Raw genomic sequence first — 17,426 nt, 5'->3', positions numbered from 1 at the left:
GACGACCTGCTGTGTTCGAGTCAGTCAAGAGTCTTACTGCAGCGAAGCGAAAGGAAACCGATCTCGGAGAAGAAAACATAAAATTGATGCCAAAACCAGATGAAAACAGGGCGAAATCTTTTGGCTTTTAATATTTTATTTTTCTTATTTTTTTTTTTTTAGGTTTTTTGTTTCAGGAGAAAAGGACATTTAAAAATATTTGGTATGGTGGGTATTTCGGACCACAATTTGGTGTATATTCTTTTTGGATGACAGTTGTCTAAATAAGGATGTGATGCATGTCCAATAAATTTGAATGTAATTTTGTGGTCTATGAATATTATCAAAATCCAGGTTGAACACATTCCTTAGCTGAAAAGACCAAGTTCTAGTGCAAATATATTCATTAAGCAGTAAAAATGCCCCCTCCCCCCACCAAAAAAAAATTGACCACATTTACCACTAATTTTTCGACTCTTTCATCTGAACTTTTTGTTTTCTCCACCTTTAACATTGCGCAGATATTTTGATCTCTCGACCTGTTCCCTGGGAATTATACTGGCCGTGTCTTTTATTCAAGCGTAACCAAGGTAGTTGCGGAGTGGGTTAGCTCTTATTGAGCATCGCTGTTGTCAGAGTTATGGAGCCAAACAGCCCCAAATACATGTGGGGTTGATAGCAAGGAACATTTACCGCTGTTCACACGCACATTAAATCTTCCCAAGCAGAGCTAAGATTTAATGTGTCAAATATGTACAAGTTCCAAAAGATGTCTTCAGTTGGGAGAGTTACGGAGAGAAACAGTCCCAGATGTATCGGATTGATGGCAAGGAACATTTACCGCTGCTTACACGCACATTAAATCATCCGTAGCAGAGCTGAGATTTAACCTGTCAAATATGTACAAGTTCCACAAAATAACGTCAGTTGATATCGAACGCTGTTAGGAGAGTTACGGAGAGAAACAGTCCCGAATGTGTCGGATTGATGGCGAGGAACATTTACCGCTGTTCACACGCACATTAAGCCTTCCCTAGCATCGACCAACCTCAACCGTGTGGTCCCTGTGTTACTAACCTGTTAGGGTGCATGGCATTCAGGTACGTCTGCTAGTGAAAACGAATCTCATTTCCCGAGCCTATATCATAACAGTGAGTTATCGAGATGATGGCCGCAGTCCTGTAGGCCCTCAAAAATGGTTCTGTCAGTTTGTGTCATTGGCAGACTATTTTTGGTGAGGCCAACCTAAGAACAGGTTAGTTAATTTGTAGGAACATGCGGATGACATCAATTTATTTTATAGGGAAGATTCAGTGTGACTGTGAACGCACGTTTGGGGAGGCGGTAGATTCAGGGTCAATTCTGAGTCGATTCATACCTATTTATTTATTTATTTGATTGATATTTTACACCGTAGTCTAGAATATTTCACTTATACGACGGCGGCCAGCATTATGGTGGGAGGAAATCGGGCCGAGCCCTGGGGGAACCCACGGCCATCCGCAGGTTGCTGGAGAGACGAGTCACACCTAAGACCTTAAAAGAGGAAGTTGTAACTTCTTCGCTTGGCAGTTCAGTATGAAGGGGATAGTGCAACGACTGGTTGACCCGTATCAGTATAATAGCTCGGGCGGGGCTGCTTACTTGCCTTCGGTAAAGCGTCTCAGTGAAACAGCACTAGATAAAAGAGCGGTGGAAATCGATTTAATTACATGCACTCTAAGGATTCCTTCGTTGGACTCAAAAATTGTTGAGCACGAGATTAAACCCCAAGCACTCACTCACTCACTATTCACCGTCAATACGACACACTTTGGGACTGTTTCTCTCCGTAACTCTCGGAACCGCGTAGCTCGATAAGAGGTACCCCACTCCGCAACTCGTAACCAATGCTGCAAGAATCAACCCACGAAACCCTATCTCAACTGTTACCCAATAAGCGTCGATTCGTATCCCTGTAAGCATTATATACCTGAGTAAAAATATCGGAGTTTCTATCACCGAACTGACAAATAGCTAACACAAATAAACCTTAACTGATTGGTTTGATACTTCTGCTGTCAGGAAATTCCCTAAAATATGGGATTTTTGCCCGAGAGGGGTATAACAATATGTTCTTAATCTGGGTGTTTAACTAATTTATTTATTGATTTGATTGGTGTATTATTTGATGCATATGCTGCCCTGACATCCGCCGGACATCCTCCATCATGGGACACCGCCTTTAAGCCAGTCCGTAGAGGCTTTTCTCCCCCACAAATGTCGCATAGGCATCGCCTTCACACCGAGTCACACAAACATAAGTCCCCCATCGACTGGTAGAAACGCACCGGTGATAAAACGCGCTTTTGGGGAGACGAGAAATGCCAGTGCTGCTCCGACATCCTCCGGTTGGATGACTTCCTTCATGAGACACCGTCTTTCGGCAAGTTCCGTGGGGTCTATTTCCTTCCACGCCTTAGTCTTTGTAATACCCGGGATCACCACATTGCACGTGATACGTTTGGGGGCCAATACGAGTGCGTAGTGCCGGGTCAAGTACTCAAGCGCCGCCTTTCCGCAACCAGCCATTAGGTAGAAGGGTCTAGGTGAGGACATTAGGTTGACCCCAGGGCTGGAAAGTACTACGATCCGACCTCCGTGTGGTGACTTCTCCATATAAGGCACTCCTCGCTCCACCAGCCGCCAAAAAGCCTTCGGGTACAGTTTTGTGAAGGCCTCAAACGTTTTCTCTGGGTCTTCATCATTTATGGGTGGCATAACGCCAGCTGTGTGGAGAATAGCGTACAAGGAGCCACCGAAGTCCTCGTCGACGACCTTGAAAATCTCCTCTACCGTTCTCTTTTCGGACACATCGCCTGAAAAAAGCAAAAATATCTGCTAATTTTCAATTGAACTGTTTCGCATTAAGATGTATCAGTAGTGTTAGACCTTGTCTTGGATTTGATTTGGCTTGGTTGTGGAACGCGGTACTTCGGACTTGCTAGACTAGTGGTAACATTAATTCGAGTGCAAAAGGCACGAGTTGCAGCGAGAAACGAGATGCAACATGTCGTAATCCCGAAAAAGGATATTTCTTCAAGGCTGTCACTGATAGTTGTACACTCTTTGTGAGCTCACTCGGACAAGCTCGCATTTTGGCGTTTCCTAGCTTTTCTTCCAATGGCAGGAGATCGCAGAACTGTTATTTAGAGTGGCGGGGTATCTTGCCTTCCATGCGTATTATGGTGTAGCCGTGGAGAGACAGGATATTTATTTATTTATTTGATTGGTGTTTTACGCCGTACTTAAGAATATTTCACTTATACGACAGCGGCCAGCATTATGGTGGGAGGAAACCGGGCACAGCCCTGGGGAAACCCACGACCATCCGCAGGTTGCTGTCAGACCTTCCCACTTATGGCCGGAGAGAAAGCCAGCATGAGCTGGACTTGAACTCACAGCGACCGCATTGGTGAGCGGCTTCTGGGTCATTACGCTGCGCTAGCGCGCTAACCGACTGAGCCACGGAGGCCCCAGACAGGGTATTAAAAGTTTAGGTGTCGAATTTTTTTTTCCCATGGAGGTGAAGATCAGTTCTTTGAAGCATGTAAATCAGTGTTGATGGCCAGTACAGATCAGGCAACAATACGAGATTGTCAGTGTAATCTTTCTTCGCGGTAGTAACTCGAATACAAAACCAGTGAAAATAGATAAGTCTAACATTCGAGACTGTCGGTGGGATTGTTCTTGGGTGTAATTACTCGAATACAAAATGCAATTATTATTGACAGCTGTGGACAAAGCCGTCGCACGCACTGCATTGTGGTTTCGCATTTGGATTTGGGGAAAATGGCGGGGAGATTCCCAAATGGGGAAAACTTCTGGTATATCTGGCATGTAACTGTTGAGCTTACCTATGCGATATTCACTGGCACAGCGAATTCAGTGTTCAACGTGAGCTTTACCCTACCATATTAGTGAATCTTAAGTGTTTTCCAGCGAATATGCAATAGAAGTTCACCTGAACTTTTCTTCGACATCTCCTTTGATCACACGTGCGCACTTGGGTGCAAAATTTGCCCCCGAATTGAGGAGTTGACATTGACTTTATAGGTTGTTGATACATTTATATTTTTGCATGGCTATTTTGCACCTCGTGAAAAATATCAGAATTTTATTGGGTAGAAATGGAAACTTCTGGCCCAGTCTTGTCACTGACCTTCCTGGAGGTTAGGAACTACCATGGTGATAAAATGTCATGGAAACACATCCAGCAACATTAGCTAAAAAAGGTGGTCATGCTCGGTTGACTTTTTGATATGTTCAAGAGAAAGTGCATGATTTCACGCCAGCTGCTAACGGCGCCGTTGGGCCGACAGACCCGGCTGTCCGAGATGGCCAGTATGAACCGAAAAATTTCGCATTTCAGCTGCGTTAGTTTGTGTGAGCCCCCATCCTGTCTCGTCCCTGACCCCTGACATGCCGACTCATCTATAGGCCTAAGTCATATGCGGGAAAGTTTGTAAGTAACTTGTTCAAGGTCTGTGTTTTATGCACTCCGGTATCCTCTACCCAGAAAAACTGACAAAACAAAAAACAAACAACAACAAAAAAAAAAGACAAACAAAAAAAAACACGTATAGGTGAAAATTTAGTTTATCGGATAATACGTTCTTTAAATAAGAATATTCAATTCTTTCCTGTATCAGTTTCTCAAGCGTGACATTTAATCATTTTGTTAATTATTATATACTAGTAAATGTGGACAGTAGGCGCCTCCTTTCGACACCATATATATTTCCGTGTATTGCCGTAGATAGCTGTTTACGAGTAACATCCCCCGTACCAATCCAATACAGATATGTCTGTATACAGTATTAAAACTATAAACTTCACTGTGTTATAAAACATTTTCTACAGGTGACCTCTCCAAGTTCTAATTAAAGTAGAAACAAGATAATATTGGTAAGGTAGGAAACTGAACTACTAGCAACTGTTAATGACACACCCTGTAGATGAGAAGTGAGGTTGGTGGGACAGTCATATACTCAAGTCGACCAGTTCAAGAAAATTGATTTAAACTCCTGGGCCCAGTTGTTCAAAAGTCTATTAGAATTTAAACCGGGTTTTAAATTTGGTTCAGACTAAAATGGCGTTTACTTTATATTGGGTCTAGCGATTACTAATTACCCCTCCTGCATGAGAAAATGTGTTTTTACCTCTCGTGTATGACTTTTTAAATTTATTTTGATTGGTGTTTTACGCCGTACTCAAGAATATTTAATTTATACGACGGTGCCCAGTTCGGAGGAAACCCACGACCATCTGCAGATGACTTCCCACGTATGTTCGAAGAGGATGGTCAATTACTCCTCCGGTATGAGGAAATGCTGGTAATCATACAATTGCCGTAGACAATGTGTGGTTGATTTACTTATCCTGCAGAAAGATGTGTGGTTAATTACCATTCCTGTAAGAGAATGTATGGCAATTACCCCTTGTCATGTATGGAAAAGTGTGGTTGATGGGACGGCCAGTTCAAAGATTGTTCATTTTTATCAGTGTCTAGCGCTTAATAATTACCCTTCCTAGAGAAGAAAATGTGGTTAGTTATCTCTGATGTATGATTTTTAAAAATTTATATTGATTGGTGTTTCTACGCCGTTCTTAAGAATATTTTATTGATACGATGGTGCTCAGCCCGTCGGAAACCCACGACCATCCGCAGATTACTTCCCACGTATGGTCGGACAGGAAGCCAGCATGTGCTGGACTTGAACTTAGAGCGACCGCATTAGTGAGACGCTCTTGGGTCATTTCGCCGCGTTGGCAAGCTAATCATATATGTGCGGTTACTGACGGACCTCTTGTGTATGAGTAAGTGTGGTGAATTACACCTTCTGTATGATAAAGTGTGGTGAATTACTCCTTCTGTATGATAAAGTGTGGTGAATTATACCTTACTTATTTTATCCCTGTCTATAGTGCTTGTTAATTACCTTTCCCAAATGAGATTTGATTTGATTTGATTTGATTTGATTGGTGTTTTACGTCATACTCAAAAATATTTCACTTATACGACGGCCGACACCATTATGGTGGGAGGAAACCGGGCAGAGCCGTCTCCCGAATGAGAAAATGTGGTCGCCATGATAGGGCAGCCAATGCAGCCTTGTACTAAGTAGTCCAGTTACCGTGTCTTCAAGTCTTACTCCCTCTGTACGAGAGAGGAGGGCCGAATTAAACAGCCACCATAGGCCTATCATTAGGATCGAAAATTTGACCAGGCCTACATCTACATACAGACAGCAAATAGCCGTATATGCTCACTCACCTTTGACCAGAACCACCTTAACCCCTTTGTTCTGTTCCAGGTTACTTTTGGCCACATTGGCGTGTTCGTCATGTGTAGCATACCCTAAGATGAACTTGCGAAAACCGAGTAGCACGAGCTCCTGGGCTGTGCCCAGCCCGATTCCAGTGGTGCCGCCGGTAAGGAGAATCGCTCCGTGGTCAGTCAGCCCGTTGGTGGGGGGATCTGATGGCTCATGTTGACCATCCATTCTCACTGAACGACGTTATACTGATGTCCGCACTTGGTGACAGCAAAGGCCTTGTCTGTGCCTCTTCAGACGCGTAAGAACGCGTTAAATCTGTGTTGTGATACGATCGAGAGACAGATCCACCTGGATGTGACAAGGAGGTTTATGCAGTGGGCGGACGAATAGGTTAAGATCGTTTGACTTGGTCAGCTGATGTGGGTCAGCTGTACTGTAGAGCGTGACCCCTGTGTCGTGTCAGCGTCACCTCGTGATGTGGCCTGCGCGCGCACCTGTTGCAATAATACATACATACATACCACAATTTGCTATCTATATCTGTAGTTGTGACAAGTAATTAAGCAGCTCTATATATTAAGTCGCTCTGTCTGTCTATTTCTTGGCTGGTCGATCCTCAGGATGATTTGGAAATGGCTATATAATAATCTAAATGATAATGGTTTGCTGGCTAAAGATAGGAAACTGGTTTTAGGTTATTTAGAAACTAAATTATTTGACAAAATTTTGGTGCTGAAAGGACCTGACATGGTAAGGCGGGCAATCGGCCCCTTCTCATGATACTATGCACCTTAAGAATCGAAACTGACTATAACTTTGAGTGACAGATGCCGACACACTGGTAGGAAAAGAAGTACGCGTTTTTTAAAGCTCCAAACATGCACCGAAGCAATATATAAGTCATCAAATCAAAAACAGGGGGAAAAATCACCGCCTGAAAAAGTCTTGAGCACTCAGTTATGCACCAGTGAGTTGAAATACACGCAGATATAACAAATATAACTTTCGGCCTAATAATTTCACTATACGCATAACGTGGATGACAGTGTCAATGATGGCCGACCACGTGCTCTCCTAAGGAAGATTCATATGGATTTGCTATGGTTGCCACATGCTACTTATGCATTCTTAATTCATAACATTTATTTAATGGAAGGTGGCCTATATCTTTACTTAGGCAAAAGTATATTTCCAAAGACAAAAAAAAAAAAAGAAAAAGAAGAAAAAAAAAAAGAACATTCGAACTCTTTGTGGTGGTACTACCTGTTTTCTATGTTCACTTCGTTAGTTCACTGTACTACGGAGGATGTCTCTTGGACCATGGCAAAAATACGCATTTTAAGTTTGTCAAAATATGCCAAAACTGATCACATTATAACGTTTATGTTTTACTTTTGAAAATAAACGTTAACCAAAATGAAACTCTGTCAGCATCTGGAAATATATACATGAAAGTTTCTTTAGAAATATTTTTTTTTGGTTTACGTCGATCTTCATACTGTAAATTAAAAACTCACTGCCTCGTCTGAAGGAAAAATTGCCATTTTTGATTTCGATTTTTGGTTTGTTATTACTAAGGATCGATCTCGGAGAAGAAAATATAAAGTTGATGCCAAAACCAGATGAAAACAGGGCGAGATCTTTTGGCTTTTATTATTTTATTTTTTTTAGGTGTTTTTTTTAGGTTTTTTGTTTCAGGAGAAAAGGACATTTAAAAATATTTGGTATGGTGGGTATTTCGGACCACAATTTGGTGTATAGTCTTTTTGGATTTTTTTTTTGATTGGTGTTTTACGCCGTACTCAAGAATATTTCACTTATACGACGGCGGCCAGCATTATGGTGGGTGGAAACCGGGCACAGCCCGGGGGAAAAACCACGACCATCCGCAGGTTGCTGTCAGACCTTCCCACTTACGGCCGGAGAGGAAGCCAGCATGAGCTGGACTTGAACTTACAGCGACCGCATTGGTGAGAGGCTCCTGGGTCATTACGCTGCGCAAGCGCGCTAACCGACTGAGTCACGGAGGCCCCTATATTCTTTTTGGATGACAGTGGTCTAAATAAGGATGTGATGCATGTCCAATAAATTTGAATGTAAATTTGTTGTCTATGAATAGTATCAAAATCCAGGTTGAACACATTCCTTAGCTGAAAAGACCAAGTTCTAGTGCAAATATATTCATTAAGCAGTAAAAATCGCCCCCCACCCCCCAAAAAAAGTTGACCACATTTACCACTAATTTTTCGACTCTTTCATCTGAACTTTTTGTTTTCTCCACCTTTAACATTGCGCAGATATTTTGATCTCTCAACATGTTCCCTGGGAATTATACTGGCCGTGTCTTTTATTCAAGCGTAACCAAGGTAGTTGCGGAGTGGGTTAGCTCTTACTGAGCATCGCTGTTGTCAGAGTTATGGAGCCAAACAGCCACAAATACATGTGGGGTTGATAGCAAGGAACGTTTACCGCTGTTCACACGCACATTAAATCTTCCCTAGCAGAGCTAAGATTTAATGTGTCAAATATGTACAAGTTCCAAAAGATGTCTTCAGTTGGGAGAGTTACGGAGAGAAACAGTCCCAGATGTATCGGATTGATGGCAAGGAACATTTACCGCTGCTTACACGCACATTAAATCATCCGTAGCAGAGCTGAGATTTAACCTGTCAGATATGTACAAGTTCCACAAAATAACTTCAGTTGATATCGAACGCTGTTGGGAGAGTTACGGAGAGAAACAGTCCCGAATGTGTCGGATTGATGGCGAGGAACATTTACCGCTGTTCACACGCACATTAAGCCTTCCCTAGCATCGACCAACCTCAACCGTGTGGTCCCTGTGTTACTAACCTGTTAGGGTGCATGGCATTCAGGCACGTCTGCTAGTGAAAACGAATCGCATTTCCCGAGCCTATATCATAACAGTGAGTTATCGAGATGATGGCCGCAGTACTGTAGACCCTCAAAAATGGTTCTGTCAGTTTGTGTCATTGGCAGACTATTTTTGGTGAGGCCAACCTAAGAACAGGTTAGTTAATTTGTAGGAACATGCGGATGACATCAATTTATTTTATAGGGAAGATTCAGTGTGACTGTGAACGCCCGTTTCGGGAGGAGGTAGATCCAGGGTCAATTCTGAGTCGATTCACACCTATTTATTTATTTATTTGATTGATAATTTACACCGTAGTCTAGAATATTTCCCTTATACGACGGCGGCCAGCATTATGGTGGGAGGAAATCGGGCAGAGCCCTGGGGGAACCCACGGCCATCCGCAGATTGCTGAAGAGACGAGTCACACCTAAGACCTTAAAAGAGGAAGTTGTAACTTCTTCGCTTGGCAGTTCAGCATGAAGGGGATAGTGCAACCACTGGTTGACCAGTATCAGTATAATAGCTCGAGAGGGGCTGCTTACTTGCCTTCGGTAAAGCGTCTCAGTGAAGCAGCACTAGATAAAAGAGCGATGGAAATCGATTTAATTACATGCACTCTAAGGATTCCTTCGTTGGACTGAAAAATTGTTGAGCACGAGATTAAACCCAAAGCACTCACTCACTCACTATTCACCGTCAATACGACACACTTTGGGACTGTTTCTCTCCGTAACTCTCGGAACCGCGTAGCTCGATAAGAGGTACCCCACTCCGCAACTCGTAACCAATGCTGCAAGAATCAACCCACGAAACCCTATCTCAACTGTCACCCAATAAGCATCGATTCGTATCCCTGTAAGCATTATATACCTGAGTGAAAATATCGGAGTTTCTATCACCGAACTGACAAAGAGCTAACACAAATAAACCTTAACTGATTGGTTTGATACGGTACTTCTGCTGTCAGGAAATTCCCCAAAATATGGGATTATTGCCCGAGAGGGGTATAACAATATGTTCTTAATCTGGGTGTTTAACTTATTTTTTTTTTGATTTGATTGGTGTATTATTTGATGCTTATGCTGCCCTGACATCCGCCGGACATCCTCCATCATGGGACACCGCCTTTAAGCCAGTCCGTAGAGGCTTTTCTCCCCCACAAATGTCGCATAGGCATCGCCTTCACACCGAGTCACACAAACATAAGTCCCCCATCGACTGGTAGGAACGCACCGGTGATAAAACGCGCTTTTGGGGAGACGAGAAATGCCAGTGCTGCTCCGACATCCTCTGGTTGGATGACTTCCTTCATGGGACACCGTCTTTCGGCAAGTTCCGTGGGGTCTATCTCCTTCCACCCCTTAGTCTTTGTAATACCCGGGATCACCACATTGCACGTGATACGTTTGGGGGCCAATACGAGTGCGTAGTGCCGGGTCAAGTACTCAAGCGCCGCCTTTCCGCAACCAGCCATTAGGTAGAAGGGTCTAGGTGAGGACATTAGGTTGACCCCAGGGTTGGAAAGTACTACGATCCGACCCCCGTGTGGTGACTTCTCCATATAAGGCACTCCTCGCTCCACCAGCCGCCAAAAGGCCTTCGGGTACAGTTCTGTGAAGGCGTCAAACGTTTTCTCTGGTTCTTCATCATTTATGGGTGGCATAACGCCAGCTGTGTGGAGAATAGCGTACAAGGAGCCACCGAAGTCCTCGTCGACGACCTTGAAAATCTCCTCCACCGTTCTCTTTTCGGACACATCGCCTGAGAAAAGCAAAAAATATCTGCTAATTTTCAAGTGAACTGTTTCGCATTAAGATGTATCAGTAGTGTTAAAACTTGTCTTGGATTTGATTTGGCTTGGTTGGTGAACGCGGTACTTCGGACTTGCTAGACTAGTGGTAACATTAATTCGAGTGCAAAAGCCACGAGTTGCAGCGAGAAACGAGATGCAACATGTCATAATCCCGAAAAAGGATATTTCTTCAAGGCTGTCACTGATAGTTGTACACTCTTTGTGAGCTCACTCGGACAAGCTCGCATTTTGGCGTTTCCTAGCTTTTCTTCCAATGGCAGGAGATCGCAGAACTGTTATTTTGAGTAGCGGGGTATCTTGCCTCCCATGCGTATTATAGTGCAGCCTTGGGGAGACAGGGTATTTATTTATTTATTTGATTGGTGTTTTACGCCGTACTCAAGAATATTTCATATAAACGACAGCGGCCAGCATTATAGTGGGAGGAAACCGGGCAAAGCCCTGGGGAAACCCACGACCATCCGCAGGTTGCTGTCGGACCTTCCCACATACGGCCGGAGAGGAAGCCAGCATGAGCTGGACTTGAACTTACAGCGACCGCATTGGTAAGAGGCTTCTGGGTCATTACGATGCGCTATCGCGCTAACCGACTGAGCCACGGAGGGCCCAGACAGGGTATTAAAAGTTTAGGTGTCAGTTGTTAAGGTCAGTTCTTTGAAGCATGTAAATCAGTATTGATGGCCAGTACAGATCAGGCAACAATACGAGATTGTCAGTGTAAACTTTCTCCGCGGTAATTACTCGAATACAAAACCAGTGAAAATAGATACGTCTAACATTCGAGACTGTCGGTGGGATTGTTCTTGGGTGTAATTACTCGAATACAAAATGCAATTATTATTGACAGCTGTGGACAAAGCTGTCGCACGCACTGCATTGTGGTTTCGCATTTGGATTTGGGGAAAATGGCGGGGAGATTCCCAAATGGGGAAAACTTCTGGTATATCTGGCATGTAACTGTTGAGCTTACCTATGCGATATTCACTGGCACAACGAACTCAGTGTTCAACGTGAGCCTTACCCTACCATATTAGTGAATCTTAAGTGTTTTCCAGCGAATATGCAATAGAAGTTCACCTGAAATTTTCTTCGATATCTCCTTTGATCACACGTGCGCACTTGGGTGCAAAATTTGCCCCTGAATTGAGGAGTTGACATTGACTTTATAGGTTGTTGATACATTTATATTTTTGCATGGCTATTTTACACCTCGTTAGAAATATCAGAATTTCATTGGGTAGAAATGGAAACTTCTGGCCCAGTCTTGTCACTGACCTTCCTGGAGGTTAGGAACTACCATGGTGATAAAATGTCATGGAAACACATCCAGCAACATTAGCTAAAAAAGGTGGTCATGCTCGGTTGACTTTTTGATATGTTCAAGAGAAAGTGCATGATTTCACGCCAGCTGCTAACGGCGCCGTTGGGCCGACAGACCCGGCTGTCCGAGATGGCCAGTATGTACCGAAATATCTCGCATTTCAGCTGCGTTAGTTTGTGTGAGCCCCCATCCTGTCTCGTCCTTGACTCCTGACATGCCGACTCGTCTATAGGCCTGTCATATGCGGAAAAGTTTGTAAGTAACTTGTTAAAGGTCTGTGTTTTATGCACTCCGGTATCCTCTACTTAGAAAAACTGACAAAACAAAAAATAAAAAAAAAACAAAAAAAAAAAAAAACGCGTATGTGTGAAAATTTAGTTTATCGGATAATACGTTCTTAAAATAAGAATAGTTAAATCACTTCAATTGTTTCCTGTATCAGTTTCTCAAGCGTGACATTTAATTATTTTGTTAATTGTTATATACTAGAATATGTGGACGGTATGCGCCTCCTTTCGACACCATATATATTTCCGTGTATTGCCGTCGAGAGCTGTTTACGAGTAACATCCCCCGTACCAATCCAATACAAATATGTCTATATACAGTATTAAAACTATAAACTTCACTGTGTTATAAAACTTTTTCTACAGGTGACCTCTCCAAGTTCTAATTAAAGTAGAAACAAGATAATATTGGTAAAGTAGGAAACTGAACTACTAGCAACTGTTAATGACACACCCTGTAGATGAGAAGTGAGGTTGGTGGGACAGCCATATATAGTCCGACACAAATTACTCACTTCGATCAGTTCAAGAAAATTGATTTAAACTCCTGGGCCCAGTTGTTCAAAAGTGTATTAGAATTTAAACCGGGTATTAAATTTGGTTTAGACTAAAATGGCGTTTACTTTATATTAGGTCTAGCGCTTACTAATTACCCCTCCTGCATGAGAAACTGTGGTTTTACCTCTCGTGTATGACTTTTTAAATTTATTTTGATTGGTGTTTTACGCCGTACTCAAGTCTATTTAATGTATGCGACAGTGCCCAGTTCGGAGGAAACCCACGACCATCCGCAGATGACTTCCCACGTATGGTCAATTACTCCTCCGGTATGAAGAAATGCTGGTAATCATACAATTGCCGTAGACAATGTGTGGTTGATTTACTTATCCTGCAGGAAGATGTGTGGTTAATTACCATTCCTGTAAGAGAATGTATGGCAATTACCCCTTGTCATGTATGGAAAAGTGCGGTTGAAGGGACGGCCAGTTCAAAGATTGTTCATTTTTATCAGTGTCTAGCGCTTAATATTTACCCTTCCTAGAGGAGAAAATGTGGTTAGTTATCTCTGATGTATGATTTTATAAAATTTATATTGGTTGGTGTTTCTACGCCGTTCTTGAAAATATTTTATTGATACAATGGTGCTCAGCCCGTCGGAAAACCACGACCATCCGCAGATTATTTCCCACGTATGGTCGGAGAGGAAGCCAGCATGAGCTGGACTTGAACTCATATCGACCGCATTAGTGAGACGCTAATGGGATATTTTGCCGCGCTGGCAAGCTAATCATATATGTGCGGTTACTGACGTACCTCTTGTGTATGAGTAAGTATGGTGAATTACTCCTTCTGTATGAGAAAGTGTGGTGAATTATACCTTACTTATTTTATCCTTGTCTATAGTGCTTGTTAATTACCTTTCCCAAATGAGATTTGATTTGATTTGATTTGATGTGATTGGTGTTTTACGCCATACTCAAAAATATTTCACTTATACGACGGCCAACAACATTATGGTGGGAGGAAACCGGGCAGAGCCAGCTGCCGAATGAGCAAATGTGGTCGCCATGATAGGGTAGCCAATGCAACCTTGTACTAAGTAGTCCAGTTACCGTGTCTTCAAGTCTTACTCCCTCTGTACGAGAGAGAACAGACGAATGAAACAGCCACAAGTAGGCCTATCATAAGGATCGAAACTTTGACCATCCCTACATCTACATGCAGATAGCGAATAGCCGTATATGCTCACTCACCTTTGACCAGAACCACCTTAACCCCTTTGTTCTGTTCCAGGTTACTTTTGGCCACATTGGCGTGTTCGTCATGTGTAGCATACCCTAAGATGAACTTGCGAAAACCGAGTAGCACGAGCTCCTGGGCTGTGCCCAGCCCGATTCCAGTGGTGCCGCCGGTAAGGAGAATCGCTCCGTGGTCAGTCAGCCCGTTGGTGGGGGGATCTGATGGCTCATGTTGACCATCCATTCTCACTGAACGACGTTACACTAATGTCCGCACTTGGTGACAGCAAAGGCCTTGTCTGTGCCTCTTCAGACGCGTAAGAACTATCTTAAACCTGTGTTGCGATACGACTGAGAGACACATCCACCTGGATGTGACAAGGAGGTTTATGCAGTGGACTGGCGAATAGGTCAAGATCGTTTGACTTGGTGAGCTGATGTGGTTCAGCTGTACTCTAGAGCGTGACCCGTGTCGTGTCAGCGTCACCTCGTGATGTGGCCTGCGCGCGCACCTGTTGCATTAACACTTACATACCACAATTTGCTATCTATATCTGTAGTTGTGACAAGTAATTAAGCAGCTCTATATATTAAGTCGCTCTGTCTGTCTATCTCTTGGCTGGTCCAAAAATGCACTGAAGCAATATATAGGTCATCCATTCAAAAGGAGGGGGAAAAATCACCGCCTGAAAAATTCTTGAGCACTCAGTTATGCACCAGTGAGTTGAAATACACGCAGATATAACAAATGTAACTTTAGGCCTAATAATTTCACTATACGCATAACGTGGATGACAGTGTCAATGATGGCCGACCACGTGCTCTCCTAAGGAAGATTCATATGGATTCGCTATAGTTTGCCACATGCTACTTATGGATTCTAATTCATAAGATTTATTTAATGGAAGGTGGCCTATATTTTTACTCAAGCAAAAGTATATTTCCAAAGACAAAAAAAGAAAAAAAAAGAAAAAAAAAGAACATTCGAACTCTTTGTGGTGGTACTACTTGCTTTCTATGTTCACTTCGTTAGTTCACTGTACTACGGAGGATGCCTCTTGGACCATGGCAAAAATACGCATTTTAAGTTTGTCAAAATATGCCAAAACTGATCACATTATAACGTTTATGTTTTACTTTTGAAAATGAAACTCTGTCAGCATCTGGAAATATATACATGAAAGTTTGTTTAGGAATATTTTTTTGGTTTACGTCGATCTTCATACTGTGAATTAAAAACTCACTGCCTCGTCTAAAGGAAAAATTGCCATCTTTGATTTCGATTTTTGGTTTGTTATTACTAAGCAACCATCTCCTTAAAGGCCATATAACTTTTATCGGTGCTCCCACCAATTTTATACTTCTGATTTGGAAATTTACGGAATTGTGCTGGCATTTTGAAATTTGCACTGTCTCATCATACCTCCCTCAATCCGATTCTCTGCCTTATATACCGTACCAGGTCCTTTGAATGAGACAGTTATATGGACATATACGCATACAAAGCAAATGTCTTTTAACATATTTCATCATACTTGAAAATGGGGATCTGAAAGAGGAAGTTGTAACTTCCTGGCTTAGCGTTCAGCATGAAGGGCATGGTGCAACGACTGGTTGACCTGTATCAGTATAATGGCTCGGGCGGTGCGGATTACTTGCCTTCGGTAAGGCGTCTCAGGTGAAGCAGCACTGGATAAAAGAGCGGTCGAAATCCAGTTTTGTTTATATGATTAGTGTTTTACGCCGTACTCAAGAATATTTCCCTCAAACGACGTCCACCAGCGTTATGGTGGGAGGAAACCGGGTTGAGCCACCGGGGGAAACCCACTACCATCCGCAGGTTGCTGTCAGATAGAAATGTTTAAATGGCCATCTATTTGTAATTTACTTCTCATGGCCATATGTCATGCACTGAGTGACCATTTGTCAACTATCACATTGTCTCCGATACGGCCCTGATTTTACTCTGCTTACAGTTGTCCTCTGTGTGCTTCAGCAAGATAAAAAGATAATCATACAACAAGTATAGGCTTCATCAGTTAGAGATTGTTTTAAATGTCTCCATTTAGGCGTCAGATACCCGCAAATTTGTAATCGACCATATCCGTCTATCATATCGACCAAATGTCCAAGATATGCCTTGCCTAAGCCGAGGTACAGGTATGTAACATTTATTCAAGCGTGACCAATGTAGTTGCGGAGTGCGGTAACTCTTATGGAGCAACACTGTTGTGAGAGTTGTGGAGAGAACAGCCCCAAATGATGATGGCCACGAACATTAACCGCTGTTCACACGTACAGCAAATCTTCCCTAGCATAAATCAACCTCAACCGTGTGGTCTCTGTGTTTCTAACCTGCTGTAAGAATGGTCAAACCAAAAGGGTTCATGGTATTCAAGCATGTCTGCTGGTGAAAACGAATCGCATTTTCCGAGCCTATACCATAGCATTTAGTGAATTATTGAGATGATGTCCGCAGAACTACAGACCCTCAAAAATGTCCTTTTTGTCAGTTTGTGTCATTGTCAGACTATTTTTGGTTAGGCCAACCTAAGAACAGGTTAGTTAAGTAGTAGGAACATGCGGATGACATCGATTTATGCTATAGGGAAGAGTCAGTGTGCGTGCGAACGTTCGCTTCGGGAGGCGGTAAATCCAGGGCCAGTTCTAAGTCGAGTGACACTTAAGACCTTAAAAGAGGAAGTTGTAACTTCCTCGCTTGGCGTTCAGCATGAAGGGCATGGTGCAACGACTGGTTGACCCGTATCAGCATAATGGTTCGGGTGGGGCTGCTAAATTGTCTTCGGTAAGGCGTCTCGTTGAGCAACACTACATAAAAGAGCGATGGAAATCGATTTAATGTGCGTAATGTGCGAAGGCACAGTAGATGCAATTTAAGGATTTCTTCGTTTGACTGAAAAATTGTTAAGTCTGACCTTAAACCCCACTGACTCTCCACCGTCATTACGACACACTTGGGGCTGTTTCTCTCCGTAACTCTCGCCACTGCGTTGCTTGATAATAGTTACCCCACTGCGCCACTAGTGACCTAGGCTGCAAGAATTAACCCACGAAACCCTATCTCAACT

The 17,426-nt window shown here is 43.0% G+C and overlaps 2 protein-coding genes across 2 annotated transcripts; both read right to left on the bottom strand.

The window, feature by feature from the left end:
* Positions 1-2,268: 2,268 nt before the first annotated feature.
* Positions 2,269-6,524, bottom strand: LOC135478148 (diacetyl reductase [(S)-acetoin forming]-like). Its single transcript, XM_064758420.1, has 2 exons — positions 6,296-6,524; positions 2,269-2,837 (listed from the first exon to the last, which is right to left on the bottom strand). The coding sequence occupies exons 1-2, from the start codon at positions 6,522-6,524 to the stop codon at positions 2,269-2,271; spliced, it is 798 nt and encodes a 265-aa protein (XP_064614490.1).
* Positions 6,525-10,369: 3,845 nt separating this feature from the next.
* LOC135478147 (diacetyl reductase [(S)-acetoin forming]-like) lies at positions 10,370-14,581 on the bottom strand. Its single transcript, XM_064758419.1, has 2 exons — positions 14,353-14,581; positions 10,370-10,938 (listed from the first exon to the last, which is right to left on the bottom strand). Exons 1-2 carry the CDS (start codon positions 14,579-14,581, stop codon positions 10,370-10,372), a joined length of 798 nt encoding a protein of 265 aa, XP_064614489.1.
* Between the last annotated feature and the right edge of the window lie 2,845 nt (positions 14,582-17,426).

Source organism: Liolophura sinensis, chromosome 11 (assembly GCF_032854445.1).
Source record: "Liolophura sinensis isolate JHLJ2023 chromosome 11, CUHK_Ljap_v2, whole genome shotgun sequence".
NCBI classification, from domain to species: domain Eukaryota; kingdom Metazoa; phylum Mollusca; class Polyplacophora; order Chitonida; family Chitonidae; genus Liolophura; species Liolophura sinensis.
This window is presented reverse-complemented; position numbering and strand designations above follow the sequence as displayed.